The 26,406-nt window shown below is 38.8% G+C and overlaps 7 protein-coding genes across 8 annotated transcripts in view; 3 read left to right on the forward strand and 4 right to left on the reverse strand.

The window, feature by feature from the left end:
* Nucleotides 1–16: 16 nt before the first annotated feature.
* LOC116843201 (fanconi-associated nuclease 1-like) lies at nt 17–4,988 on the forward strand. Its single transcript, XM_032813415.1, has 9 exons — nt 17–680; nt 998–1,302; nt 1,394–2,571; nt 2,645–2,776; nt 2,856–3,305; nt 3,379–3,787; nt 3,851–3,973; nt 4,098–4,208; nt 4,434–4,988. Exons 2-9 carry the CDS (start codon nt 1,183–1,185, stop codon nt 4,470–4,472), a joined length of 2,562 nt encoding a protein of 853 aa, XP_032669306.1. The 5' UTR covers nt 17–680; nt 998–1,182; the 3' UTR covers nt 4,473–4,988.
* On the reverse strand, nt 3,967–7,376 carry LOC116843212 (NAD-dependent protein deacylase sirtuin-5, mitochondrial-like). The gene is made up of 5 exons (XM_032813438.1): nt 6,802–7,376; nt 5,990–6,204; nt 5,182–5,324; nt 4,705–4,855; nt 3,967–4,327 (listed from the first exon to the last, which is right to left on the reverse strand). Exons 1-5 carry the CDS (start codon nt 7,042–7,044, stop codon nt 4,273–4,275), a joined length of 807 nt encoding a protein of 268 aa, XP_032669329.1. The 5' UTR covers nt 7,045–7,376; the 3' UTR covers nt 3,967–4,272.
* Nucleotides 7,377–7,712: 336 nt separating this feature from the next.
* LOC116843214 (mediator of RNA polymerase II transcription subunit 8) lies at nt 7,713–10,094 on the forward strand. 2 transcript variants are annotated; one of them, XM_032813439.1, is made up of 6 exons: nt 7,713–8,016; nt 8,133–8,375; nt 8,659–8,667; nt 8,914–9,084; nt 9,638–9,752; nt 9,831–10,094. In XM_032813439.1, the coding sequence occupies exons 1-6, from the start codon at nt 7,852–7,854 to the stop codon at nt 9,905–9,907; spliced, it is 780 nt and encodes a 259-aa protein (XP_032669330.1). In that variant the 5' UTR covers nt 7,713–7,851; the 3' UTR covers nt 9,908–10,094. The 2 variants fall into 2 exon arrangements, with proteins under 2 accessions (XP_032669330.1, XP_032669331.1); XM_032813440.1 differs by lacking the exon at nt 8,659–8,667 and having other exon boundaries at nt 7,719–8,016; nt 9,831–9,981.
* Nucleotides 10,085–16,276, reverse strand: LOC116843208 (protein RRNAD1-like). The gene is made up of 6 exons (XM_032813434.1): nt 16,011–16,276; nt 11,687–11,892; nt 11,397–11,615; nt 10,738–11,317; nt 10,534–10,662; nt 10,085–10,451 (listed from the first exon to the last, which is right to left on the reverse strand). The coding sequence occupies exons 2-6, from the start codon at nt 11,882–11,884 to the stop codon at nt 10,204–10,206; spliced, it is 1,374 nt and encodes a 457-aa protein (XP_032669325.1). The 5' UTR covers nt 11,885–11,892; nt 16,011–16,276; the 3' UTR covers nt 10,085–10,203.
* Nucleotides 12,063–15,974, reverse strand: LOC116843197 (presequence protease, mitochondrial). Its single transcript, XM_032813403.1, has 2 exons — nt 15,652–15,974; nt 12,063–15,453 (listed from the first exon to the last, which is right to left on the reverse strand). Exon 2 carries the CDS (start codon nt 15,403–15,405, stop codon nt 12,298–12,300), a length of 3,108 nt encoding a protein of 1,035 aa, XP_032669294.1. The 5' UTR covers nt 15,406–15,453; nt 15,652–15,974; the 3' UTR covers nt 12,063–12,297.
* An 896-nt stretch (nt 16,277–17,172) lies between the features above and the next one.
* LOC116843103 (ankyrin repeat domain-containing protein 27-like) lies at nt 17,173–20,802 on the reverse strand. The gene is made up of 2 exons (XM_032813177.1): nt 19,974–20,802; nt 17,173–19,916 (listed from the first exon to the last, which is right to left on the reverse strand). Exons 1-2 carry the CDS (start codon nt 20,309–20,311, stop codon nt 17,645–17,647), a joined length of 2,610 nt encoding a protein of 869 aa, XP_032669068.1. The 5' UTR covers nt 20,312–20,802; the 3' UTR covers nt 17,173–17,644.
* A 391-nt stretch (nt 20,803–21,193) lies between these two features.
* Nucleotides 21,194–26,406, forward strand: part of LOC116843102 (structural maintenance of chromosomes protein 6) — a 6,809-nt gene continuing 1,596 nt past the window's right edge. Inside the window, exons 1-14 of the mRNA XM_032813176.1 lie at nt 21,194–21,585; nt 21,843–22,035; nt 22,541–22,693; nt 22,809–23,053; nt 23,128–23,250; nt 23,407–23,537; nt 23,696–23,896; nt 23,981–24,177; nt 24,372–24,518; nt 24,593–24,777; nt 25,020–25,330; nt 25,446–25,665; nt 25,776–25,946; nt 26,046–26,233. Of these exons, the coding sequence (XP_032669067.1) occupies nt 21,481–21,585; nt 21,843–22,035; nt 22,541–22,693; nt 22,809–23,053; nt 23,128–23,250; nt 23,407–23,537; nt 23,696–23,896; nt 23,981–24,177; nt 24,372–24,518; nt 24,593–24,777; nt 25,020–25,330; nt 25,446–25,665; nt 25,776–25,946; nt 26,046–26,233 (2,570 nt within the window). The 5' untranslated portion in view covers nt 21,194–21,480. The remainder of the gene's footprint in view (nt 21,586–21,842; nt 22,036–22,540; nt 22,694–22,808; nt 23,054–23,127; nt 23,251–23,406; nt 23,538–23,695; nt 23,897–23,980; nt 24,178–24,371; nt 24,519–24,592; nt 24,778–25,019; nt 25,331–25,445; nt 25,666–25,775; nt 25,947–26,045; nt 26,234–26,406) is intronic.

Raw genomic sequence — 26,406 nt, forward strand, 5'->3', positions numbered from 1 at the left:
ATTTGATAAAGCAGGCCTGCAAAAATAAATTCTGATTACACTGGCTATAAAGTAATTTTTTTCGAGAGCCTACCTGACACATTCGTCGTGTCGCATACAGACACGACGTTTTTCCAGTTACTAATAATTTTATCGAATTTTCGAGTTCACGAATATTAATGTATGTATGTGTGTGTGTGGTGAGAGCAAAATATCATACTTTCTAAATATGATACTCTGTATCATGGCAAGATTAAAAAATCTCCATCTGCAGAGGTTATGTTTCACATTTACGCTTATTTCCCGCCACACGATTCCGCGCGCATTTAATCGCGTTGTGCGCAGAATCAGTGCTGTTTGAAGGAAAACGCAACACCACTCGAAACTAATGGAGGGGAGGATACACACCAACGGAAAAGTCGCGTCTGTGAGCTACAGTTGAACAGCGAAGGCATACGTACCAACACGTACGCAGTTTTCTTGTGTATCGCGTCCCGTCCACTTGTTTTCAGGTGGAACCGCATCTTCATTCTGGCACCACTGGTTATAACCTCTCACGACTTTGACGCAATAATACAACTTTGTATATTGCGTTAATTATTGGACTTGATTGCTACTGATTTTCACGCATTTCTCTTGAGTTTCTCTGATGTTTTTTATTTCGAATTAATATTGAACTTCTACATCTTTTTGTTCCTGAGGTAAGACGGACTAAAGTAATTTACAAGGCGTTTCTTATTAAGTATAATTTATAGGAAAAAATCGAATATATCGTGTACTTAATATTTATTTATCTAACACGGCATTGCGTTTAACTCTATATCATTTAATATAAAAAGAAAGCATTTGTATTCATCTACTGATAAGCTGATAATATAAACTATGTAAATATTGTGATTTCTTCTGATGCTCTGGCATAGCTTAAATTACATTTTATTTAAGGGGATAGAATAATGTACGTACGAAATAAAAAAAAAGTATTGTACAATATAATATAAAATGATCTTTGTTCCTTCAGATATAAAGATGTATGATGCCTGATTGTGTCTTGATATCTATTGATAATATGTAATATCTATTGATATTATATATATGTATATACTAATTAACAACATATGATATATATAACTATACATGCATTTACAAGTATCTCACAAATTTATTTGATTGTGACTAAGTATACTACATTGGTAGAAAGATACAATGATACAAACTCGAATAGATGAATTCTATAAAGTTACATGCAGCAGTAGACAATCTAAAAATCTAAAAAATAATGTAGAAGATTTGTCTACCTTGAAAAGTTTTGTAATTGATAAAATAGTAAGTTAATTATAATTTATTTCTTATGATGAATATAACGACAAATATATATCAATCGTAACTAATATCAATATTTTCTGTTGCCAAATAGAAGAAAGATATATTATCACAAGAATCAGGAACTGTTCATAAAAACAAAAGGATAAGAGCATCTAGGACAAAAAGGAAACACATATTGCAAAAAATGAACGTTAAAGAAACACATATTGAAAAAATGAATATTCCAACAAATATTGGCATAGAAACTAAAACAACGATATCACCAGTCGTAAATCTGACTGTACACACTAAAAGTCCTATGAAGAGTCCTGGATTGTCATCAAAATTTAATCCAAAAACATCTTCTCCAATAAAGCAATTATTGGACATAAAATCTCCAAGAAGCTTAAATATGGTGCGAAGAAACTTATTTAGTGATAAAATGGAAGAACTCATGTCTATAGCAATAGATAACTTCAATCTGGCCAAAGAAGGAGCTATTGCTGACAATAATATCGACATAGAGAAGATTTACTCAAGCAAAAAGTACAACTACGAATATAATAAGATAGACACGACAACCTCAATGAGATATGAGTTCAACGATATAATAATACCAAATGAAACTTACTCACGACATTTCTTTTTAATTGTCGCGAGTGTATTTTCTAAACCGTTCAATTGCGGATACTTCGACAAAGACGAATTGGACTTGATATTCTCCTTACTGACAATTTCAAGAAAAGCACAAGAATTATTAATACGCATGTTGAAAAGAAAACACACATGGCACAGAGTGGACAATATCAAATACGAAAACATAGCTGCGAATTTAAAGCCCGTATTCGACGAACTTGTGTCGCAAGGTATTTTTAAAAGTAACACGAAAGAAGAAGATGTGGCTGTTCTGCTGAAATTGCTGCAAGTCGATGAAATTCGTAAGCTTTGTCACGAATATAAGATCAAAGCCAGCGGCAAAAAGGAGAAGTACATAGAGTCGTTGATGAAGCTCCATGCCAAAGCAAAACCATTGTTTCCCGGAATGCCAAGTCCAGCCATCAAGTTGCGTGCTTCAATCAACAGAGCTTTAGGCTACTGCATATTAATAAACACCAGAGTGAGCGAGGTGGTTAATAGAATAATTAGTTTATTCATCCCTAATCAAGATCCTCAGCAGACTATGGCGGATTTATTCCAAATATTATTAAAAGTTGAAATGAAAGAGATAAAGTTCCCAGAAGTAACCATTTGTGACTTTCCTATTTTCGCCAATAAGAAGCACCTGTTGAAGTAAGTATCATAATCATATCATGCTTTGTAATTTGCAGTGCATTATGTTCTTAATGTGGATTTTACTTTACAGTTATATAGAGGCTAAAGGCGCACTATGTAATGTGTTGAATGCGATTGAAAAGAAACAATGGGAGCTCGTACGGCAAATTGGATCGCAAGCTGTGGAACGTCTACCGCTTCTCTTACAAGCAGAAAAACAAAGGTAACAGACGATATGTTTGATATGTTTGTGGCTGAAATTATCTGAAAAGATCTACAAGTTGCCTTGTATTTGTTTACAGTTTGGAGGACTGCACATTGCCTGATCACATCAGACACTTTATGCCGGGATACATGTGGCTCAAAGTTCTCGATAAAAGTGTAGATGCGTTTAAAAAAACCAAAGAAACCTTGCCGCAAGCTATAGAATCTTTACGCATATTAGTAAAACAAAAGTGCCATATGAAACATAAGAAAGGACGGTGGTACATGGAATTGATCAAAATAGAAGTTTATCATATGAAAAATCCCAACACTAGCGTCAGACTTCTCTTAAAGGCAGTCAGACAGAATAGTTTAACGGAAGTCGACAGATTGAATCTGTTGGAGAAAGCGGAGAACCTCGCGAAAAGAAAATCCAATATTAGCCAGCATGCGAAAGACACTGTTAAACAAATAATAGAGGAAAAGCTTAGTGAAACACGATTAAAATCTCAACCAAATTCTGTTACAATAGAAGGAGAATTGTGCGGGTAAGTTGTGCGACAAATCTACCTCAATTCTCTTAGGAAAAGAAAATAAATAAGGATGTCGACGTCTTTTCAGAAATGTCTTGCAGAGAAAGAGTAACTGGTGTATCAGTAATGGAACAGACAAAATATATGGTACGGTTGAAGATCTAGCGCTGTACTATTACAAGAACAGGGGATACATCAAGGGTGTACATTGCGAGGGTGCTCTTCCAATTACCCTATTTGGCACCTTATTCTGGGACGAAATTTATAACGTGGAAATTCCTGGCGCTTACGTGTCGTCATATGAACCCACACCGTTGGATTTATTTTCATCGGAATTTTATGAGAATAGAAAAGAGCAGATCGACATGAAGCTCCAAATTATTCGGAAATTTGACGTGGATAGTTTTAGCGCCTATTTGAAGCATCAGTTTGATTTGCATTGTGAATATATGTCTATCTGTCAGGGTAGTATTTTTGACAATAGCAGCAACATCCAGGTGAGCAGTTAATCTTGATGTTTATATGACGTCAATGTAATTATGTGTTATCTTTGTTTATAGGAAGTGGCGCTCTGTTTAGGAGTGGAGGGTGTTGTTGGAATCTGCGAACGACTCATTCAAAACTACACACTCTGGAGAGCTGGCTTTCCAGATTTAATCGTATGGAATCCGCACAATAAACAGGTAAATCTATTTCTTTATTTACAATTCGAGAAGAGATCAAATAGATTATTATATAAATCAAGTTACATTATGTTATATAATAAATGTATTTAATTGTAATTTCATATACTTCGTTTCCTTTCAGTATAAAATTGTAGAAGTGAAAGGTCCTGGTGATTCACTCTCCACTAAACAAAAGTTATGGTTGCAATATTTGAATCGACTCGGACTGAATACGGAAGTGTGCTACTGTGAAGTAAGTAGTATTTGACATTAAAAGAACTTAGCTACTAAGCTGGAATATTGTATATTTGTGTTTTTCACGGAGCCAAAGCTTCTGTTATAGTAGTAGTACAAGGGCCTTGAAAGTGATATCTGTAAAACAAAAATTACTCTTAAAAATAATTTAAAAAGCTCTTAACCTTTTGTTAACTGACTAATTTACAAGTGATATGTATAACGTATTTTTTTTCTGTTACAGTCCAACTCCAAAGGACGCAAAAGAAAGCATGAAACGTAATATTTAATAGAAAGACATATTCTAACGCCCGTGTATATAAATATAATAATATAAAAATAATCTTTCTCTCTCATATAGATTATGTGATATTTTGTACTTATATTTATAAATTTTTATATTCTTAATATCAAAGTTTTGAAAGTTTTAACATGTATATGTGTGATTTCGATGAATGCTTGATTCGAATGATTCGTGCCAAGAACGAAAAAGAGTCAATTTGAAGAACACTTACTGAACTTGCTTCGTGGCCGGTGTTTCTTCTATATTGAACTCTGCGACTGGTACGTTACGTTGTGCCACTTGCGGCGCGAACATTGCGGCCGGGTAAACTATTGCCGAGGTTCCAATTACCAGGCAAGCATCACAAGTCTCAACAAGGTCAACTATGACATTCCAAGAGAAATCATCAATTAGAATGAGTATATTTGTTTTTTGCGTGCTATTCGTTTTATCTGTATTAAATTTTTTTGTTTTATATATAATCAAAAAGTGAGAATGAGTAAATTATTTATTTAACGTTTTGTGTCATATAAAGATTTTTCGTTTTTAATCGAAGTCTATCCACATTTGCGCCGAGTTACCTTTCCATATATTGTGATCAAAGTATCTTTCTATATTTTGTTAAATCATATTTGTTAAATAGTTAAATATGGAAAGTATCTTTCCACATTTTCGTGAGATTATATACTTGTTAAATAAAATTACATACAAGCTTTCTGCAGTACATTTTCATTTAGATTTTCCCCAAACCAGACGATATCGGGTCGCAGCAGTGCGCTGCAATTCGTGACTTCGCAACGTGGCAATTCTTCTACTGGTATGTCAGAAGACATAATACCCGGGTCAGGCGATCTGTTCAGACGCGTTAACATCAAGTCGGCATGAGAAAACTCGCGATATTCACATGTAAGTGTCACACATATTATTGATTGCTTTCAGAAAACACAAAGGTTGAATGAACGCTCATTATCGTTGGGATATTCTTCTACATACAATATGAATCTAAAACAATACTTCAATCAAAGACGATAATCATTTAATGGTTGCACAACCATTAGTTTTGTTTTCTGGCAAGTCCCTTCCCAAATAGCACAAAGAATTAAAAAAGATTCTAGTCGTATGTCACCAATTCTGATGGATGTTTAAAAAATAGCTACTTAAAAATTAATTAATTAATTAAGAGAAGTTTATATTTCTATTTAACTTTTAGAATCCTGATGCAAATTTATAAATGTTATTTCCTGAACAAGTAGGAGTCCACATAATTCTTTGACACTCTTTCTAGTAAACACCAACTATCAATAACATGGAACAGTAACATTACATAAAATTTAGTCTTAGAATTTCAAATGCAAAAAGAATTCTTCAGAGTTCAATGAGAAGAATTCTTTTTGCATCTAAAAATAAACATAAATTGGTGACATATGACTGAATTCTTCTTTTTGGATTCTTTGTGCTATCTTGGTTTGTATTTCATTATTCACCACCACATGCAACAGAATTTTCAGAAGGTGTACCCTTTCCCTTCCAACGATGAGCAGATGGGAATATTTTCATTGATAGAGATATTGTGGCACTTGGTGCAGCGTGTCCTGTAGAGGGAACCGTGCAGCTCCACCACATCTTTTGCTCCACCTTTTTGATGCAGCCCATCGATATTCTGTGTCACGATCGACACTTTCTTTCCCTCCGCTGCTTTGCGCTTCTGAAATTCCGCCACGGCTATATGCGCCTGAGGAAAAAGATGAGTTTATTTCATGGCTAAGTAGTTACGTGTGAAATATTCTGTGTGCAGACAAAATGTAAACTATGTGTGAGATGTTATCTATGTAAACAGTAAGTAATTTATAGGTGTTTAAAAAACATAGCTACTTAAACATTAATTAAGAGAAGTTTATATTTTTATTTAACTTTTAGAATTCTGATGCAAATTTATGAATGTTATTTCCTGGACAAGTCGGAGCTCATATAATTCTCTGACATTCTTTCTAGTAAACACCAACTATCAATAATATGGAACAGTAACATTGCATAAGATTTAGTCTTAGAATTTTAAACCTAAATCGATATGAATTAATAGAATTGTTCTTTTTCAAAGAACTTTCTGAACTGAGGTGTACCGATACAATAAGTTAGAGTGAAACAAGTGTATTTTGTTTCAATCTAACTTAATGCATCAGAAACTTACAAGAAATTCTTTATATCAGAACGAACCTAATAATTATTGATGCACATTGAGAAGTTCAGACTGAACGTAATGCAATTTTATCGTTTTGCATCCATCACTTTAAGTAAGAACTTGTTTCCTTCGATTCATAAGTTACATTACCTTGTTTGGTTTAACTTTGCTGACTAATTGTCTGCGATACTCGTAGAATTCCCAAACCAACGACGGGTTCGCCGCGAAGGCTTCCGGCGTGGCGAGATTTGGCGCTTGATATCTGCGCCAAAATCCGCCGGCACCGCGGAAAGTTGGCACACCGGATTCCGCGGAGATACCGCTACCGGTTAAGATTAGGATGTTATTCGCGTTCGAAAGTACCTCGCGAAACGACTTCATGATGTTATGCATGAGCTTTCCTGTGTAATAATACACGTGATCACGAAACCGCAAGTAATCACGTCCTAAAATGCCAGTAATCACTGACAATGATGTATTTGTTATGCTGATCAGCTGACGAACAGCTGACGTATCACTCGGACTTCGACAGTCGATCCGCTGAGTTTGGAACGGCTGACTGCAAGTCTCATTCTCCAATTGATCATCTCGATCTTGCGATTTTTATTATTTTTAACACTCGCTGTTGAATTTCGAATATCGGATATGTATATTTATGTGTATCTAACCTAATCCTAACTTTAAGCTGTCACGCTACATCTAACCTATAATACGTGAAGTAAGCCTAGTAAGTTTCGAACGTGTTCAGACGTAATTTTTTGGATATACTTTGGAAAAAAGAAGATAGAATGATGCTTTTTCAGCACGAAAGCGTGCAAGATGAACTTGTCTGTCTTTTATTTTGTGAAAGCATCGAGCATCATTCCGCTTCTTTTAACATTCAGTGAGAAACGAAAATGAAATTATATTCGCGTCAAAAAAACCGCCAATAGTCATAGTATCGAATTTGCACCATCGATAGAATAATCGATTTTTTCACTGAAGAAAGAATCGCATATCGATATATCGATCGATCATAAACCACCTAGAGAGAGAGAGAGAGAAAGAGTGATTGGAACCACTATTGAGAAAGAAAAAGAGAAATCCCTAACCTATAAATCTTGAAGTTCAGTAGATCAGAGTGTTGCTGCTACACGTAGCGAACGTACGACTGAAATAATAATATAAATATGCGATAAATATTTCACGAGAAGGTGCACGATGCAACGGGACGAAAAGCATTTGGATTCGGCTTTGGAGGCCATCATAATGCGAGTGAACGATTTGAAAAACGCCATCGCCGCGATGGTATTCAAACTGGAACACGAGTACGAGACTTTGAATTGGCCCAATTTCCTCGATAATTACGCCTTAATTTCGGGTCACGTAAGTAATCAGTTTCGTCGACGATCAAATAATTAAATAGTCTTTAGTTGTTCGTTTTACGTGTATTCAATCGGTATTTTATACCCCTTCATGTTGTGATCGTACTATTTACACAGCTGACCAGTCTCTCGAAAATTCTCGCGCCCGACAAAGCACCGAATCTCAGAAATTATACGGTTCTACCACTGCGCCTAAGTCCGGAGAAGGATGAGGAGTTGTTGAGGTTGACAGAAGGTAGAATCCCTACATTTGCACACGACTTGGTGCCAGACTATCTGAGAACGAAACTAGAGCCTCAAGCTGAGCAGAAGATGATGCAATTCGAAGCTAAAGCGAATGTCAACAATGATGTCTCACATGTAAGATGTGCCTGTTTTATTCTATATTTATGTCCCTGCCTTTATCTTTGTATTCTTCCTCGATATATACAAAAGTTATTCTCGAAGATACTTGTGATACTTATGAGTATTAGATTGTTATCTTGGCATATAATAATCAATATTGGTGTTAAGTTGATATAGGTAAGAAGGTTTTCAAATCGATCACAATTAAGTATGTATGTAGTACCCGTTAAGATAGACACGTATAGTTAACTGAAGATGTTCTATTTTTCTGTTAACGTGCTAACTAAACAACAACTAGGACTACAATGTAAGCTACTAATCAGCTAGCCTCAGCTTTATCGGTTCCATTCGCTCTGGGTTGAGATCGATGTTGTGTCACAAGCCTACTTGATAGCTACGTAAATCTAACCGTTGATCCAACTGCATTGACGTTTTACGTCTGAGTTTGAATTCGCTATGCAGTCAGAGATTCTCGAGTCGGTCCATTTAGCGAGTGGAACACGCAGATTCTGCCGTGTGCTGAATTTTTATATGTGCTCCCGTTGGGTTTCAGAAACAACTGATGCAGTATACAAAGGTGGTCGGCCATGTGTGGGACATGGCGAACAAAGCGCGCGAAGAATGGGAGAGTGAGGCTGGTGCCAGAGCGACGCAAGCACAGACCAACAGTGCTGCGGACACCCATACTCTCGTGGCCGCTATAGGGACGGGTAAAGGTTTGAAAGTAAGTTACAATCAAAGAGAAAAATGAAATATAAGACATACACATACAAACAGAAAAATATCATTCCACTGCTAAGGAAAGCAATTACTCAGTTTACTTTCCTTCTTTTAAGTAATGGTTATTTCTAACAAAAGATATTTTCTTGACAATTGCCTTAAAATATACTCATCGCAAATTTGAGAAAAGCTCATTATCGTGCATTCAAAAGAATTTGATCTCTTTATAAGAATACTGTAAAATGTTATCAAAGAAAAATTTGATTCGACTTTAAATAGTAAGCAAGTTGAATTCTTGTTTTAACTTAATATTCTTAAATGCTGAACCCACTAGAATTTAAAATATGCATCGAACAAATTGGATGCTTATGATGAATCGTATATAAATGATAGATTATATAAACGTATGAAAATACTTGGAACAAGTAACGTTTACTTGAATGCAGTATATATTTCTCTGTATGTACAGTTAAATTCGTGGAGATTCCGTTCTTTTCCGTTGCGTCTCTACAATGCTTGACTGTTCTAATTTACTGTCTACGTTTTCGCGTTTATAGTCTGACATACAAATGGTTCAATCGGGCGTAAATGCAGTGGCTAATAGCATGATGGTGGGTAGACCTGGAAACCAACAGCAAACACCAGGACAAGGGCCCCTAGGCAATCCATCGTGTAAGTGTTCTTCTAGAAATTTCTGTTTTTTTCGATGACAATAATGCATTTAAAATAACTCCAATTGATAATTTACAGTGGGACAAATAAGCAAGGCGCCCAGTGCGATAAAAACGAATATCAAAGCAGCATCGCAAATCCACCCTTACAGATAAGTATAAGATATCAGTATAAGATGTCTATATAATAATCGATAGTGCACGCGAGCACTGAAAAAAATATAAGATATTCAAATAATATAATATAAACATTAAACGTCACAGAATGTTGTATTATATCGTCGATTGTGTGTAATCTTTTTCGTAAAAAAGATTATGTAAATATATGCAATATTTTGAATAATGATATTTTCAAAATGTGTATTCGGTCGTTTTATAAATATTCGTATAAAATAAGTGTGATACATTTTAATTCGCGCAGAAAAGAGATATCAAGCTGTGGCAAATAATTTTCAGCATTTATGAGATACAATCGCGTGTGAACGAGGAGACAAACGCTTGTTCATCACAGGCACAATGACCGCTTCCAAACCTTGCTCGTGTAACCAACACAGACGATCCTGTAAAACCAACGACTCCGCCGGGAGTTGCAACATCATTTGCAGTCCGGTATAAATCTCTACAGCTCTCAGTCTTTTATTCTGATTTTCCCATACTCGCGTGATGCCGTTTTCCAGTTCATCGTACGCGGTTAAGATACCTTTACACGTAAAAATCTTGTGTAAACTATTTAATTCTCCCCAAGAACCGATTATATCTCGTCATTGACTTGTATCTCTCACCTGTTAGATCCATGTCCGTTCTTGGCGCTAGATCGTATCTCAACAGCGAATCCTTAACGTAAGTTTGGAAATCCATGCACTGTGATTTCCTCGTGCCTTTCCGTACTTTTTTCCTTAGAACGAGATTATCTGGAAGGTGTCCTTCGCGATTAATTGATCTCACTGTTATCGAGTATTACAGTATAATCACTGTCCAATACCTACTCTGTTGCGAATACAACTCGAGCACAGCTCTGGCGAGAACGTGAAAGGAGTGTTCGTCGTGCTTCTCCCCGGACATATCGCGCCACTTGTCCACCGACTCCTGACACGCCAGTCGCAGGAAAGGCACCCTCAGAAATTGTCCCACGTCAAAATTGTACGTCGTTATGACTTCTCGCAGACAATTGGACATTGGAAAGTTGCGAAAGTACTGTTTCTCCTGCAACGAAGTCCGCACGCTCTCGGAAATGGAGAGTTTGTGGTAACAGCAGGAAATGAGGATGAAGAGTTTCGCGGATTTCATCCTGCGAAAGATTCTTGATGCGCTCGTGCTGAGGTCACCGCAAGCGTGCAGACCGATTAAACACGCGGCCGTTGTGTCGGGAAACTCCTGCTGTAAAATGAATTCTATCTTATCAGCGGAATCGCACGTCACATCGCAACTGATGTATTTAACGTTGCTCAGAGACTCAGGATACGTTATTTGTTGCCTAGCGCAGGCTCTGTTCACATTTTCCTCGTCCTTTTCCAATCCTAGAACCCGGTAGCCGTATAGATAATATAACATCTGGCAGACGTATCCCTGGAAAAATATTGACGTAAGCATTTTTAAGTCGATTTTCACAAACTTATTTTCTTTCTTTATGTTATTGTTTTGTTACCAGGCCGGCGCCCAAATCGATGATCGTTTGGATATCGTGTGGCTTACATTGCGCGTGCACTAAGCGAGCTAAATGAATAATTTCGTGTTGTTTCTTTCGGCTGAGACCTATTTTGAAGTTTTGCGGCAATTCTATGGAAGGTAACGTAAGCGCAGACAATAATCTGTTGGTTTTTGTGCAATGATTAACGTAGGCTTTCAAGGAATCCGGCCATTCCGACTAAAACATAACGGAATAGTGAATATTTATCACGTAATTCAATGTCTACCTTTTTTTATCTTTTGACAAACCTTTGTTGTTTTATTCACTACAAAATTATTAAGCTCGTCGTTCTGTAAAATTTGCAAATGCTTCATCCATTCTTCGGGGATTGCATCCAGACATCCTTGAGTTAGTATCTCAGTTACCGGTACATTATGAAGCCATTGAGTTTCATAAAATAAACGTAACGCCTCGAGAAAGTATTTCTTTTCAGCATTGATATCCATACATGTATCTAAATAAAAATATAAACCGCAAATAAATAATCTAATAAATAATAAATCCAGATAAATAAAACTTATAATATATATATGTGTTACATCATTTTTATAAATCATACATTAAATTTATAAACGTACAACTCTCAGTAAGTAAGTAGAGGAATTAGAAATTAATTCAGCAATATAAAATTATTTCTCATCCCTTTCATCGGGATATATTTAATATACAAAATAACATAAATTACAACTTTTCATTAATAAATATCCGATATTTCCAGATAATGTATACGCTCTTTTTTCGACTTTTAATACTCGTAGGAGATGACGGTACGCATAACAATGTGTGCCGACTTGCTTACAGTCTAATATAAAGTGTCTCTTCAATATTGAAGTAAGAAAAACAATATCTCAATGTCTATCTATTCGGTAGCTCGTGCTTGATCAGCCTCCTCTTGATTCAACACCAGCCAGTTCTCCGAATGTCTATTTAAGATATCGGTATTCGGGGGTCCGATGAGCGAACGACCGACTCTAATGTCGCTTTGACCTGGCTTCAAGTACCTCTCGGCCACACGCAAGATCTGCTCCTTGGTCACAGCCTTCAGTTGCTCTCTCTGCCGTTGAAGATCGTCGTCCGTTACGCCATGGGTGAATTTGGTGATACCTCGATTGCTAGGCGAAATAGGAGCGTCGATCTGCTGGAAGATTCCTAGCTTCGCCTCATCCAGATCGCTCTGCGGCAACGGATGTTTCGACAGGAAGTCGTACGCCTGGTCGAACAGATCGAAGGTCCGGGTGGAGTTCGGGTCTCTGTACGAGTAAAAGGAGAAGATCCCCTCGGACGTTAATTTCGCGCCGCCGCCGTAAGCACCGCCCTTCTCGCGAATCTCCGGGTGCAGGTACAGAGATGAGATCAACTTGGAGAGCACACGCAGTACCGCGTAATCCGGATGCGTGTAGGGCACAGTCAGAATGGCTTTCGAGCAGTAGTTCACTGTGTACGGCAGCACATGATGATTGGCGCTTTCATACATCTCGGCGTTCTGGTCCTCGGTAATGACGAGTGCATTCGTTGGATGACCCTTTAACGAATCGTAGAACGCGCGAATACCCTCCAGAACGTCGTCCTTGCGCTCCTGGGACAAGTTGATGACCGATCGCAGATGTTGCTTGCTCAACACGTGACTCGCTATCTCCTGCATGCTATGCATCAAGGGAGCCAGGTCGCGTGTCTGCGCTATCCCCTTCATCCTGGATACGTAACGCAGCCCGGACAAGCTCTCCTTGGCCCGTGCGATCGGCGAGACCAGACTGGCGGCGCTGCTCATCGCGTACATGTGACCGGCGTGCGAGATACCGTTGATCAGATTGGCCGCGTTCATCTTCACGAGCGTCTCGAATCGCTTAGAGTCGGCGAGCTGGACGTCGTTGAACAACTCGGTCCACAGCCGCCACATGTCGGTCGAATTGCGATCCAGACAATACGACTCCACGAGCACACCCTCCTCGTACTTCAGCTCGCTCTCCTTATGCTCGGCAACGTGGTTCATGAAATTCAGCCCGCCGGTCTTCAGCTGCACCATCTGATCGAAAGTACGATAGTCGTGATTTCGCGTGCCCATCTTCGCGACTACATAGTTGAACAGCGGTAGGAGCTTCTTCAGCTCGTTCGGCAACGCCCGCGTGTTTAGGATCCCGCGGTAGTAAGAGATCCCGTTCGTCGGCTGTATCGACAATTGCAGCGGCACTCCAGATATCTGCAGGTTCGATGTCTCGTATCTCTCCACGTCGACCTTCAAATCCTCTATTTTCAGGGTCGGCAAAACTCCGACGTCCTCTTTCTTCTGTTGTTCAGCTAGTAAAATCTTACCGTCCGCGTATAGCTGCTTCTTTTCTTCCTCGGTGAGTTCCTCCAACTTCGTCTTAAGTAACTTTTGCTCGGCGACCGCTTTATTCTGCTCGTACTTCTCGTCGGGTGACATCGTTAACGTTAATCTATGCTTGTTGTTCTTCAGGTAAATCTCGATTAAGTTCTGCAAATACTGAGGGTCTTCTTTCATTTGCGACGTGAGTTCCTTAACGGCGTTGTTGATTCTCAGCGCCTGTATCAGATTGCCGTTGTGATTCCACAGGGATGTTAGATTAAACAACAAGTTCAGTCCGAAGTTCGACGTCTGGTGCTTTGTCGCAATCTCGATGCTATGCAAGACGGCCTCAACGTGATCCTTTTCGAAGCCTTCTTTGATAACTTTGTCTACAGTGTCGTCAAATATACTCTGCACCTTATCGAAATCCTCCGGCTTCACGCCCTGCAGGCTCACAACGAACATCGTGTCTTTGCACTGCGAATCGAAACCGGTAACCGGGCCGAAACCGGTGCTCACGTTCGACTCGACCAGAGACTTATAGAACGCAGAATTCGGGCCCTTCAGCAGCAGTTGCGAGAGTACGTACATCTCGAAAGTCGTTTGTATATCGGTGATATCGTTGCACAAGTACGCGATGGCGATGGTGCCGTGACGGCTGGGATCAGCGAGCAGCGGATCGGGCCTGCAGGCGATGTGCTCCTTTTTAACTTCCTTCCACCGCTTCTCCGGCGGCACTGCCGACATAGAGGCGTCTATTCGGTCAGACAGAAAGAGATACCGATCGTTGATGAACTTCAGATGATCCTCCAGCGGGAAATTCCCGTACGAGTAGAAGCGCGAGTTCGAGGCGTGGTAGTACTTCTGATGGAAATTGAGCAGATCGCTGTACCGCAGACTGGGTATGACGAGAGGATCGCCGCCGGAGATCACCGAGTACGTGTGGCTCGGTAGAATAGAATTCAACATATGTTCGGCTAAGATGGCTTGATTGTCATTGAAGACGCCCTTCATCTCGTTGAAAACCACACCCTTAAATATGATGGCTGAGTTCTTGTCGTTGACGTCCGTGTGTTCCAATCTCCAGCCTTCCTGACGGAAATCCAGTTCTCTCAAATTCGGCTTGAAGACCGAATCCAAGTAGACCGATTGCAGATTGCGGTAGTCCTTCAGGTTTTGCGTCGAAAAAGGATATATGGTGTAGTCTGGTCCCGTCATAGCGTTCATAAACGTCGCCAAGGATCTTCTCAACATCTTGAAGAACGGATCTCTGCAGGGATACCTCTCGCTACCGCACAGAGTGGTGTGCTCCAATATGTGAGGTAAGCCAGTGGAATCCATAGGAGTCGTGCGGAATCCGATGGAGAACACATTGTTCGCGTCATCTCTCGCCAAGTGCAGATACTGCGCGCCTGTGCTCAAGTGTGACAATCTGATTGCAGTGAGAAACAACTCGTCTATCCTGGAAACCTCATCCACTATGAATCCATGGAGAATTTCGCCCTTCTTAAATTTGTCTAACTTATCTTCTATAGGTTTCTTCTTTGAATGTAGGGTGCTTGATCTAACATTTGCTGACGAGTAAAAAGTATGATGTTTGTATTGCTGCAAAGTGGTGCTCCTTAAAAAAGAACTGCGTGATAATTTCAAAAGTCTCAGCATCTTGGAGCAGTCTTGTGCATGAAATAGCAGAGAACAATGGAGTTATACCTGAAAATAATATAAAGCAGTATGTCAATTATATAATTCAAGACACCAAGCTAATTGTACAGTTTAAAATTTAGATATGTATTAATAACATCATATAGACACACAATGGCTGTGTTCAGTAGAGAAAACTGCAGATGTTGTAAGGCAGCTTTCTTTGCTGAGTGCAACCAATATTTATGAAGATGTTGGTATACTTACCTCTCATATATATTTGCAAATGAATTTAAATTATATATGAAACACGATTATAGTGAATAAAATTCTTGACAGATAACTCACTTTAAGGTATTATATCACATTAGTCCCAATATTGAAAGGAAAGAGGAAAAATATTTGCACGGATTATGTGGAAAAAGATATTAATTACAGAAATAACGTCAAACTAGCAAATATTCTGGGAGATTTATCGGAAATACTAGTTAGTGAATAACTATAAAATAATTTTTAATGACGCAATACATCTACAGCATACAGTAATAATAAGCAAAACGCCGGTCATCACCGAAATGTGATGAGAGAAATAACCTAAAAATCAAAACTGATATAAATAATCTCACCTATTCTTGAGATTAATTTACAAGATATAGCAACGATTGGCACACGATGTCCTTTTTTATTGCAGAATCACTTGCCAATTATCCTGTTTGCTCACTAATTAGCGTGATACTATTTGAACATAACTAATCGTCTATCTCGCCATTGAGTTGTACTACTCGAGAGTAATATGTCCGTCTGTCATCAAATCGTTGCCAACTTTAAAGATAATAGAATTTATCGTATTTGCTAAAGTTGTTTTCCTGCGAGAAACACAGCCATTTCATTGGCTGCGTATCATCACAAAGAGTGCGGTCCAAGATCCGCTACAAATGCTGCGCAGCATTTTTCCCTCTTATTCTATTCTTCGGATTGGAATGAAGAAAGAGAAAGAGGTAAAAACACTACAAAGCATTTGCAGCGCCCGCTGGACCAAAATAACATGAAGCTTCGCGCGAAGAATTCAAACAAATTCAAAAGTTGAAGTGACATTCTCACATTATCATATTTCACTATTTTGCTTAAAAAATGTGATGTAGAAATAATCAAGATATATACCTATATTATATTGTATAAAAATTATACAATTAAAACATTATATTTATACATTTAAAAATTATACAATTAAAATTATATATTATATTGTATAAAAATTATACAATAAAATTTATGAGAAACATCATTTATTATTATCAAATAACTTCCTTTTATAATTACATACATATACAGCGATTGATAAACTGTGATTCAGGGAATGAAGACATTTCAGTAACTAACAATACATTCAAAGCAAAACTTTTCTAGCTTACGCTAGAAAACTAAAGTTATTGATAATTCATATCTAGCGGATACAAGAACATTCGAACTCACATTCCTCAAATTCCAAAACAGGACGATTATGACAATATATCTGATTGATAAACGCATAAAACACAAATCATATGTATTTACGTATGTATATATTTTACTTTATTGCTCGAAAGTATTTTGCAAGTAATTTTAAAGTTATTTTTAATTAAGAGCGGTTAATCGAAGTCCCGCAGGTCTTATGAAATTGACGATCTTAAGACTGATCACTAATCACACAGGTGAACGGGAGAGGCAATAGGAAGAAAGTGGAACCCTTGAAAATCGCCTCGAAAATGCAAGTACTTCCGGGCACAGTTTTTTACCTTGTACAAAACAAATAATTAAAATTTTTATTGCTTTAAATACAGTCTTCACATGTGTGTTTGTGTATATATATGTATATATATTCTATATAAATAGTATATAACAAAATATATATATAAAACTATTTGATTTGACTCATTATATAACATCTCACATTTTTTGTTCTCATTACCATACACTACTATTACACGGCACGACTATTATATGGCTGAATAATTATACGGTATGACCGTAGTGCGTAAGCAGATTGAAGCAAGAAGTTCTGCGCAACACAAGTTTCGCGCAAGATCTGATCTTAGATTTACGATTGGCACGTATGGCATTACCGGTGCGATATACTGAGGTAAGAATCAAATCTCACTTTGGTGAAATCACGTTAGCACGACGTTGAAGGAGGATACCACAATGAAGAAGAAGTGCCTATGAGGTATACCTAGGTATTACCTAGAGAAACGAATAAGAATTCTACTCCGCAGAATATAAATCAGTCGTCGAACGACGATTGCGCTGGCTGTGGCGAGTTTCGCTTCAGCATTTTCAGCACGTCGGCGTAATTCGCGGTGAGCACGTCGGACATCTCCAGCTCCAACTGCCGTAGCGGCGTCATGTCGTGGCGATTGCGAGCGTCGACGTTCGCGCCGTGCCTGAGCAGCAAGCCGACGAGTTTCGCGTTGCCGGCTTGGCTCACCAGATGCAAGGACGTGTTGCCGTCGTAGTCCTGCGCGTCCACGTAACAGGTTGCACAGTTCAGCAGCAGCTTCACCAAGTCGATGTTACCGTTCAGGCAAGCCAGGTGTAGCGGCGTGCGGCCTTCAGACGCGGTAGTCACGTTAACGTTCGCCCCGGCGTCCAGCAATAACCGCACCATATCGGTGCGGCCGGTCGCCGAGGCGACGTGCAGCGCTGTCTCGCCGAGGCTGTTGCAGCTGTTGATCGCGAGCGCACGTCTTCGTTTGCAGCGCTCCAACAGCGTCTCGCCGATCGCCGAGCAGCGCTCACAGTCGCACAGCGGATGACACATGCCGCTGACCGCGCAGCGCACGTCCGGCAGGCGCTCGTGGTAAACCTCCAAGCCCAGGTAGTAGCAGGCCAGGCATGTGTCGCCCTCGACGATGGCGGCGAGCAGCCGGTCTATCGCGCGATGTTCAGCGTGCGGCGCGCCGCTCTGGCTCTGTTTCTGCGTGCTTTGGGACAAGGCCGCGCGTCGGGGATGCAAGGAGTCAGTATAGATGTTGGCGTAATACTCGAGCAGCTTGCTGATGTACGTGCTGTACGTTACTGTCAACGGCGTCTGACCCTTCCGATTGGTCAATTTGCAGTTTGCCCCACACTCTAAGAGGACACGCACGATCGCGACGTAGCCCCACTTGGCCGCGAGATGCAGCGCCGTATCGCCGTTGTCGTTCGCGGCATTTACGTCCACCGGCACCTTCATCTGTTCCGACAGATACAGCAACGCCTTCACGCAGCTCTCGTGGCCGCGCTCCGTGGCACAATGCAGCGGCGTGTTGCCAGCGGAATCAGTCACCGTAGGATCCGCACTCGCGTGCAGTATGTGCAGCAGGATGCCTTGGTGGCCGCAGATGCAGGCGTGATGGAGCGCCGTCAGTCCGTCGACGTCTGCGATGTTGATGTCCGTTTCGTGGTCGAGCAGGTAGTCCACGATCGCGGTCTGATTGCACAGCACCGCCATGTGCAACGGAGTGAGTCCTCGGTCGTCTTTAAAATACGTCTTCAAATCCCGTTGGTGCGCCCAGTTTCGCTCACAGGACGCGCACGTACACAGGGGATGGCACAGCGCGACGTCACGATGCTGCTTGGGCGATTCGTTGCGAGTTAAAATCCTTTCGACTTCGGCCAACTCGCCCTTCTCGATGCACACGAATAAGCGCTCGACAGACGGCTGTTCCGAGGTCTCATTACGCGCAGTGAGCATGTCAATGCATTCCTTCTTCTTGGACTCGGGACACGGGATATTTCTCGAAATTGTCCCAGACTTGACGTGCTCAATCGCGGCTTCCAGTGACGTGATCAAGAAGCTGCCCTCGTCCGTCTCGTGAACGGATTTCGCGGAGAAACGAAATTGCTGCATGAAAGCCAGCTGCGCTGTCCAGTTCGACAGTCCCGCCTTGATGACGAGGTATACGAGCACCGGCAGAAGATCGTCCGACGAAACGACGGACGTGGTGCCGCGAGACACGTGATTCACGGTCCGCCTGAGGCACTCAATTTTACCCAGCACAGTCACGAAGCAATCCAGTCGCGATAGCTCGAGTCTTCCACCGTCGACGCGCGACTGCAAATCTGAGCGTATCAGGAGATCCTCCAGTCGTATCTCGCTCAAATTCCTCGTGATTTTGTTCAAGGCCGCATCCTCAGCAGCGGTGCCAGCAGACAACGATTTTAGCAGCACGTGCCGCAATATATACAAAATGTAAGTCTCTAATGACACTCGTATGCTCCAATAATAGTGTCTACTGCTCAATACCTTCTCCCGGGAAGCAGCGTTCTCGAGCAGTATCCTGAGGCAATCTGTGTATAAACTATATACCAGGTCTCGCTGTGTCTGTACCGGCATGCAATTCAGGTCCTTATTAACGTACAAGAAGTCCTTGATCTTGGTCTCAAAGTCACTGCACAGTTCTTTCTCCAGCAGTTCCATTTGGAGAAAATTCACAGCTTCCTGGAGATTAGTGATATTACTCATACAGCTGTCAGAAATACACATGCCGGTCTCCAATGGCTGCTCTATGCACCTGTGGAATACAATGATGTTCAACTAATCAGAATTTGACATTGAAACATGTGCTTACCATACGCAGTACTTTTGCAGATCGCTATTGTAAAAGGTTTCCTCGAAGAGCAAGCGTGTGGAATATTGTTGAGTATTGTGCTTGATGGTGAGGACCCTGTCTACAAGCAGGATCTCCTTGCCATCCAGGCTGTCGAATTGTGCAGTGAAGAGGTCCTGTCTAGGGATCAGTATGTGAGCGTTGATCTCGTGCATCTGGAACTCACGTTTGCTGAAGCTTCCACTGCGAGGAATGCAAACAATCCAACCCTCCTGGATAACCTGCTGCAACGTGGCTTCGTGTTGTTGCCTGAGCTCCCGTAGGAACTCGTTCTGCGATAAATCCTCGTCGTAATCCATGTTTACTGTTGACTGCCTCTTGATTACATTGTAAGAGCAGTTATCACTAATAACAATTCATCCAGATGATTCCCTTGCTTTCCGATGTCAGAAATGATGTTTTGACTCATTTAAGCTCAGCCAAAAAATTTGGAACATCCTTGCTCGATACCTGGTGAACGAAAATCATATCACGATATATTCTACGACGTCAAACTACCTGATAGTCGTTCACAATTATAGCTTCAGTATAATTTATGCGTTTCAGAAAAGATTCATGATCGATGTAAAGTACAGAAAAAACGAAGATAAGTTAGATCTGTCACTTTTATAAGATCCAAAGTCTCCGCTGCGAACCGTCATCTTTCTGTCGAAAATCGATTCATCGATCATCAATACATCGCTCATTTTGAAGTGAATTTTCAACAAATTTCGGTTCAATTAATCGATGTTTACAAATAATCAATGCCAATAGCAATTTTTAGCTACGCGCGTAATTTGCGTGCATGTAACAAATTCTATATACACAGATCTCCCATAATATTTTACATTTTCGGCTGGAGTATTTGACTCGTATTAAGACCGTCTTAAGTTTATCTTCAGATGCTTTGTAGCCAATAAAATCATCCGTAGGCCATTTAAAGATGAACTTAATAGATGGTCTCAAATATAAAATCCGACTATATACTGGCTGCTTTTCAATTGTTAAAACATCTTGACACACACGTATACAAAACCAGTTTTAGTCACATATTATCTAAAATATCTTGTAAAATAATATGCAACCCTTGCCTGTTCTGGCATTGTGCATAAAGCGTAACGTAGCTGGAAAGCACCCTCTATGTGAAACAAATGCTTTGGAAATAATCGCATTTAGTTTGTTCGTCTAGGTAGCTTTATGACTCCATGTTGTTATTAGTTATGACGAAATCTCGAAAAAGAAAGGAAATAACCGCCACCAATCTGGCGGGAATAGTTTCCTCACTTTTTTCGAGATTCAGTGTTTGTTAATTAACGTTGAGTCAACGATATGAGAGAGATGTTATCACTTTTAATCAACGATGTTCCGCGTGCTAAGTTGTGATAAGTGTCGAGTTAGAGAGTAACAGTGACAACGCAGTCACAAGAGAATTTGAACCCTTCACCGGCTACATTGTCTAAATACGACGTTAACACTTACCATTCGAGACATGGAAAATAATACAAAGAACGGAAAGAAGCGAAATACCGAGATCTCCAACGAGCATTCGGCTAAACGCTCCAAGAATACCGAGAATAGCAACAATGTGGAAGAGGTATTCTGAATAATATATTGAGCTTGTCTCATTGTTTTATACATAAATTTTTTATAAATTTTCCTTTATAAATTTTCCTTTATAAATGTAACTAAAACTCGAATAATTTTCTGCCTCCTAATCCTCTACTTTCAAAAACAAATAAACTCTAGTTAAATCCTGGTTAACTAACTAAGATGGTTGATATTAAATGATACCAAACAAATAAACAATATGTTTGATATGTTATTGAAATGCTTCTTTGTTATTTACTGCAGTGCACGGCTGGAAAAGTAAAAAAGATTCGCATTCGTAACTTCATGTGTCACGAAGCATTGGAGATAACACTAAATGAAAACGTTAACTTCATTGTGGGACGTAATGGCAGTGGTAAGAGTGCCATACTAACAGCGTTAACTGTAGGGCTTGGTGCAAGAGCTAATGTTACCAGCAGGGGAACCTCTGTGAAAGGTACAATTTTATTTTTAAAAATTTGCTTTGGTAATTATACAGTTTAGAGTTCTCACTCCCAATTTGGCTAAAATTCAACAATATTGTGTATTCTCACTATGTAGAAATTGAAATGTAAAAGTTAAAATCATTGCATTGTCCCACAAAACGAGATATTAATCAAAGTTAACAGGTATGGTAGGTTATGAAATCTGTCAGTGACAAAATATAGCGACATCAACATGTTCTGTGGTCACACATGCATGCAAAAAGTCAAAAAGTATGTGAATTTAAAACATTATTGAGTACAGAAGTTCAGGGAGCAAAGCAATTAAAAAGCTTTGTGGGACAAAGCAACAATTTTAGTTTTTATATTTGATATCTATATGTGAAAATACACAATATGAGTTGAGTTTCAGCCAAACCAGAGATGAGAACTCTAGACTATATAATTACTTTTACTTTTCTTTCCAATACATATATTTCAGATAATTCAATTGTATAAATTGCTTGTTATAAATTGCAGAATTTATTAAGAAAGGTCAGACATCTGCTACTGTTGAGATAACTTTAACAAATAAGGGAGATACAGCATACAAACATGAAATTTATGGTGATGTTATTACAGTCCTACGTACCATTGGATCTATATCAACATATAAAATGAAGAACTGGAGAGGTACAAAGATACATCTTATTTTTAATGCTTTAAATCAGCATATAGTGTTTACATTTGTAGAAAATGAAAGCAACATATATATATGTGTGTGTATATATATATATATTATTTATAGGAGAGGTTATTTCTACAAAACGAAATGAATTGGACAACATCATATCTAGCATGAATATACAAATTAATAATCCAATCTCTGTTCTGAATCAAGATGTGTCAAGAACATTTTTAGTCATGTCTAAACCTGAAGAAAAGTACAATCTGTTTATGAAAGCTACGCTTTTAGATGAAATTGAGAATAATTATGTAGAAGCTTTACAAATATGTGAGGAAGAAAATGAAAAATTGAAACAGTACAATGAGGTATACATATTATTCTCATTCTTGATATAATTATGTTTTACTGTAAAATGTCACATTCTTTTGTCATATTGCAGGCTTTGTCGCAAGTAAAGACAGAGATACAGAAATTAAAGGATAATATATGTAAAGTTGAGGAAATGGATGAGTCACGTGCTGAGATGATTAATCTGGAACAAAGAGAACTTCCATGGGCTATTGTAAGTCTAATGGTTATATTATGCAAATCTGTAACAAGCAGAGAAACTTGAGTAATGAACTTTAAGAGCCTAGAAGCCTTGCCTTATATCTGAAGAGCTGAAGGATTTTGCATATAACATTTTTTACTCTGAATAAGAGATTGTCTTATTGCGCAGGCTATCGAAGAAGAAACCAAACTTCGCAAGATCCAGGAAAATTTAAAAATTAATGAGACCAAATTGAAAGAGTTACAAGATGTGGAATCATCTGTGGGAACAAAGAACGAAGAAATAGATAACAAAATAAAGTAGGAATAAAATTTGAAATACACTTTACTTTCTAAAACACTTATCATTAATTATATGCTTTAATATACTAAATCTATGGTAAGATTAAGAGGATTTATTCTACATTGTCATACATGTTTTACATGTTCTTACTTCAGCTACTCGTTTTTTGTTATAGAGAAATAAAAAGGAAAATTGAACAAGCGGAACGAGAAAGAATAGAAAACCACGAAGCGTATAATAGCGCGAAACAAAAGTACGCGGCAGCGAAGGAGGCCCATTCCAATAAACAGCGCGAATGGCGCTCCATGGAGCACAAAATAAAACGATACGAAGATGATATTGATTTACTACGGGGAGAAATTCAGAAATTAGAAAAGTAAGAACACGTGATATTCTGTTTTATACATATTTCTTGAGTGATATTCGTTGACATATACGGGATCACATTTTCTTGTCGCAGTTGCAATGACGCACAATACAACGAGAGGAAAGAGATGTCAGAGAAGCTGTCAAAGTTGGAGGAAAATTTGGATGAAATCGAAGCTTCGATACGCACAAAGCAAACCGAATTGATGCACTTGGAGACCGACAATACGCGGTTGTCGCAGGAAAAGCAGTTGGCTAAGATTGAAGTGGATAAGTGTATTGCATGCATACGTAAGCTTATACACATCCATGATAAATAAAAAATTACATTTATGTAATTAATATATTTATGTAATTAACATATTTATGTAATTAATTAATATATTTATGTAATTAATTAATATATTTATGTAATTAAAATTATATTTATGTAATTAATGGACAAAAGAGGGAATGTTACCTTTATATATTTTATAAATTTACAGGTAAACTAGAAAGGGATTTGAGCGGGTTCGAGCAGCAATCGGATAATGCGCTGAGTGTGTTTGGACCTAATGTACCGCGTCTACTGAGACGAATAGAGGAGGAATGCAAGAAGGGACGATTCAAAGAAAAACCTCGTGGTCCTATCGGTATGCTGTTTTGAAGTATTGTAGTTCTTACAAAAATTACTTAACCTTCTTTGTAAATTGCATTAATTGCATAGGTGCTTATATAAAGATGAAGGATGAAGCATGGGCACCAGCGGTAGAAAATCACCTAGGTCGTGGTTTTCTCAATACATTTTGCGTAGACAACAACCAGGACGCTAAATTGTTGACCAGTATTATGAGGGAGATATATTACAATGAGAAACTTCCTCAAATTATCACTAGCAAATTTTATAATCGGGTAAGAAGATGTGATACGTTTATTTTAATATTATTAGACCGAAATATTTGTTAAAAGCAAATAAAAAGCTATCAATATTTTATTGATAAATATTTTATATTTCTATTGTACTTCTCATGAACAAGAGCATCATTGCTAGTCTCCTTCCAGAAAATTGACGAACAATGTGTTAATTAATTTCCAATATATACAATTAAGTTTTTCATAAATACTTCTGCATACGTGACTGTATAATTTTTTAGGTACACGACGTTAGGCGATTTTGCACACAATCGCCGAAGTATTCTAATCTGCTGGAAGCGATGGTCATAGAGGATCCTATCGTGGCTAACTGCTTGATCGATCAACGTGAAATCGAATGCATACTTCTTATTCCAACTAATCACGAGGCCTGCGAGATAATGTCCAGTGCAGCAAAAGTGCCGAAAAATTGCAAGAGAGCGTTCACTCAGCAAGGTGATATTTATTTTCCCGATCCAAATTACAGGACATATGGCGGCAGGTGCGGCACACGCGCCAAGTATCTTCAAGTTTCCAGCAAGCAGGCGATGCAGTGAGTAGAAGCAATTTTTATCTGTAGTAATTATCTTTGAATAACCTTTGACTTTGCTGCGCACGCAAACTACTTGTACATATATATATATCATCCTTATTATCTTCTCGCTTAGAACACTGAAGGAAGAGCTTGAGTTAGCAGAGAATAACAGGCGAGAAGCCAAGACTGCGTACAATGCTGTATGTGAAAGAGAAGAGCGCACCAAATCTGCATTGAATAACGTAAACGCGACAGTTATGAAATTCAAGGGGCTCCAAAGACGTTGCAAAGAGGAGATTGATAACTTGAAGGATAAAATCGAGTCAAGCAAAGGCACGTCTGCGGACGTCTTTGTAAGTAACGCAATTGTATTTCTTGATAGAATATCACTTCTATCTTTTCTTCAGAGTAATATGGATGTGTAATATAAACGAGTAATATAGATTATGGATTTATTATACAGCGACACGAACTTACGGAAGTCGAGAAGAAGTTAGCGCAAGAAAGAACTACGCACAAGCTTTTGGCTGAGAAAACGCAGGAGTTCCAAGAAAACGTTAAATCTCTCGACGAAGAAGTCCAGCGTTGCAAAGATTTGAGAGACAATTTATATACATTGATAGATCCTTTAAAAGTATGTATCTTTTTCTCTATTCCGTTTTATTTTTATCTTATAATTTGATGTCATCGCCATCAGTCTGTTAATCTTTCTTAACTTTTAATAACATCGCAGCAACAAATAGATGAGCTCAAAGAGGAAAAAGAAAGGCATCATTTTGAGTCGCAACGCTCTACCCGGAGATTGCAGGAAGTTCATCAAGCCGTACAAGAAACGACGGGTGAATTCGTAATACAAGAAAGAGCCACGAAGAAAGCAGTTGCTAATGCTACCGAAAAATGCCCTAGGATAAACACAACGAGGTTAATAGTGCGGAACGACATTCACGCTCGCAATTATCATTCATTAAGTTTTAAAAGAAATCTGTTTTAATTAGTTAAGAAATCTTAAACTTGAATATCACCGAAAATATTCATTTTTTTTTCATTTGAGATATATATATATATATATATATATATATATATATATATATATA

Source organism: Odontomachus brunneus, unplaced genomic scaffold (assembly GCF_010583005.1).
Source record: "Odontomachus brunneus isolate Ranch 3 - 2012 unplaced genomic scaffold, Obru_v1 Obru_scaffold_030, whole genome shotgun sequence".
Lineage (NCBI taxonomy): Eukaryota > Metazoa > Arthropoda > Insecta > Hymenoptera > Formicidae > Odontomachus > Odontomachus brunneus.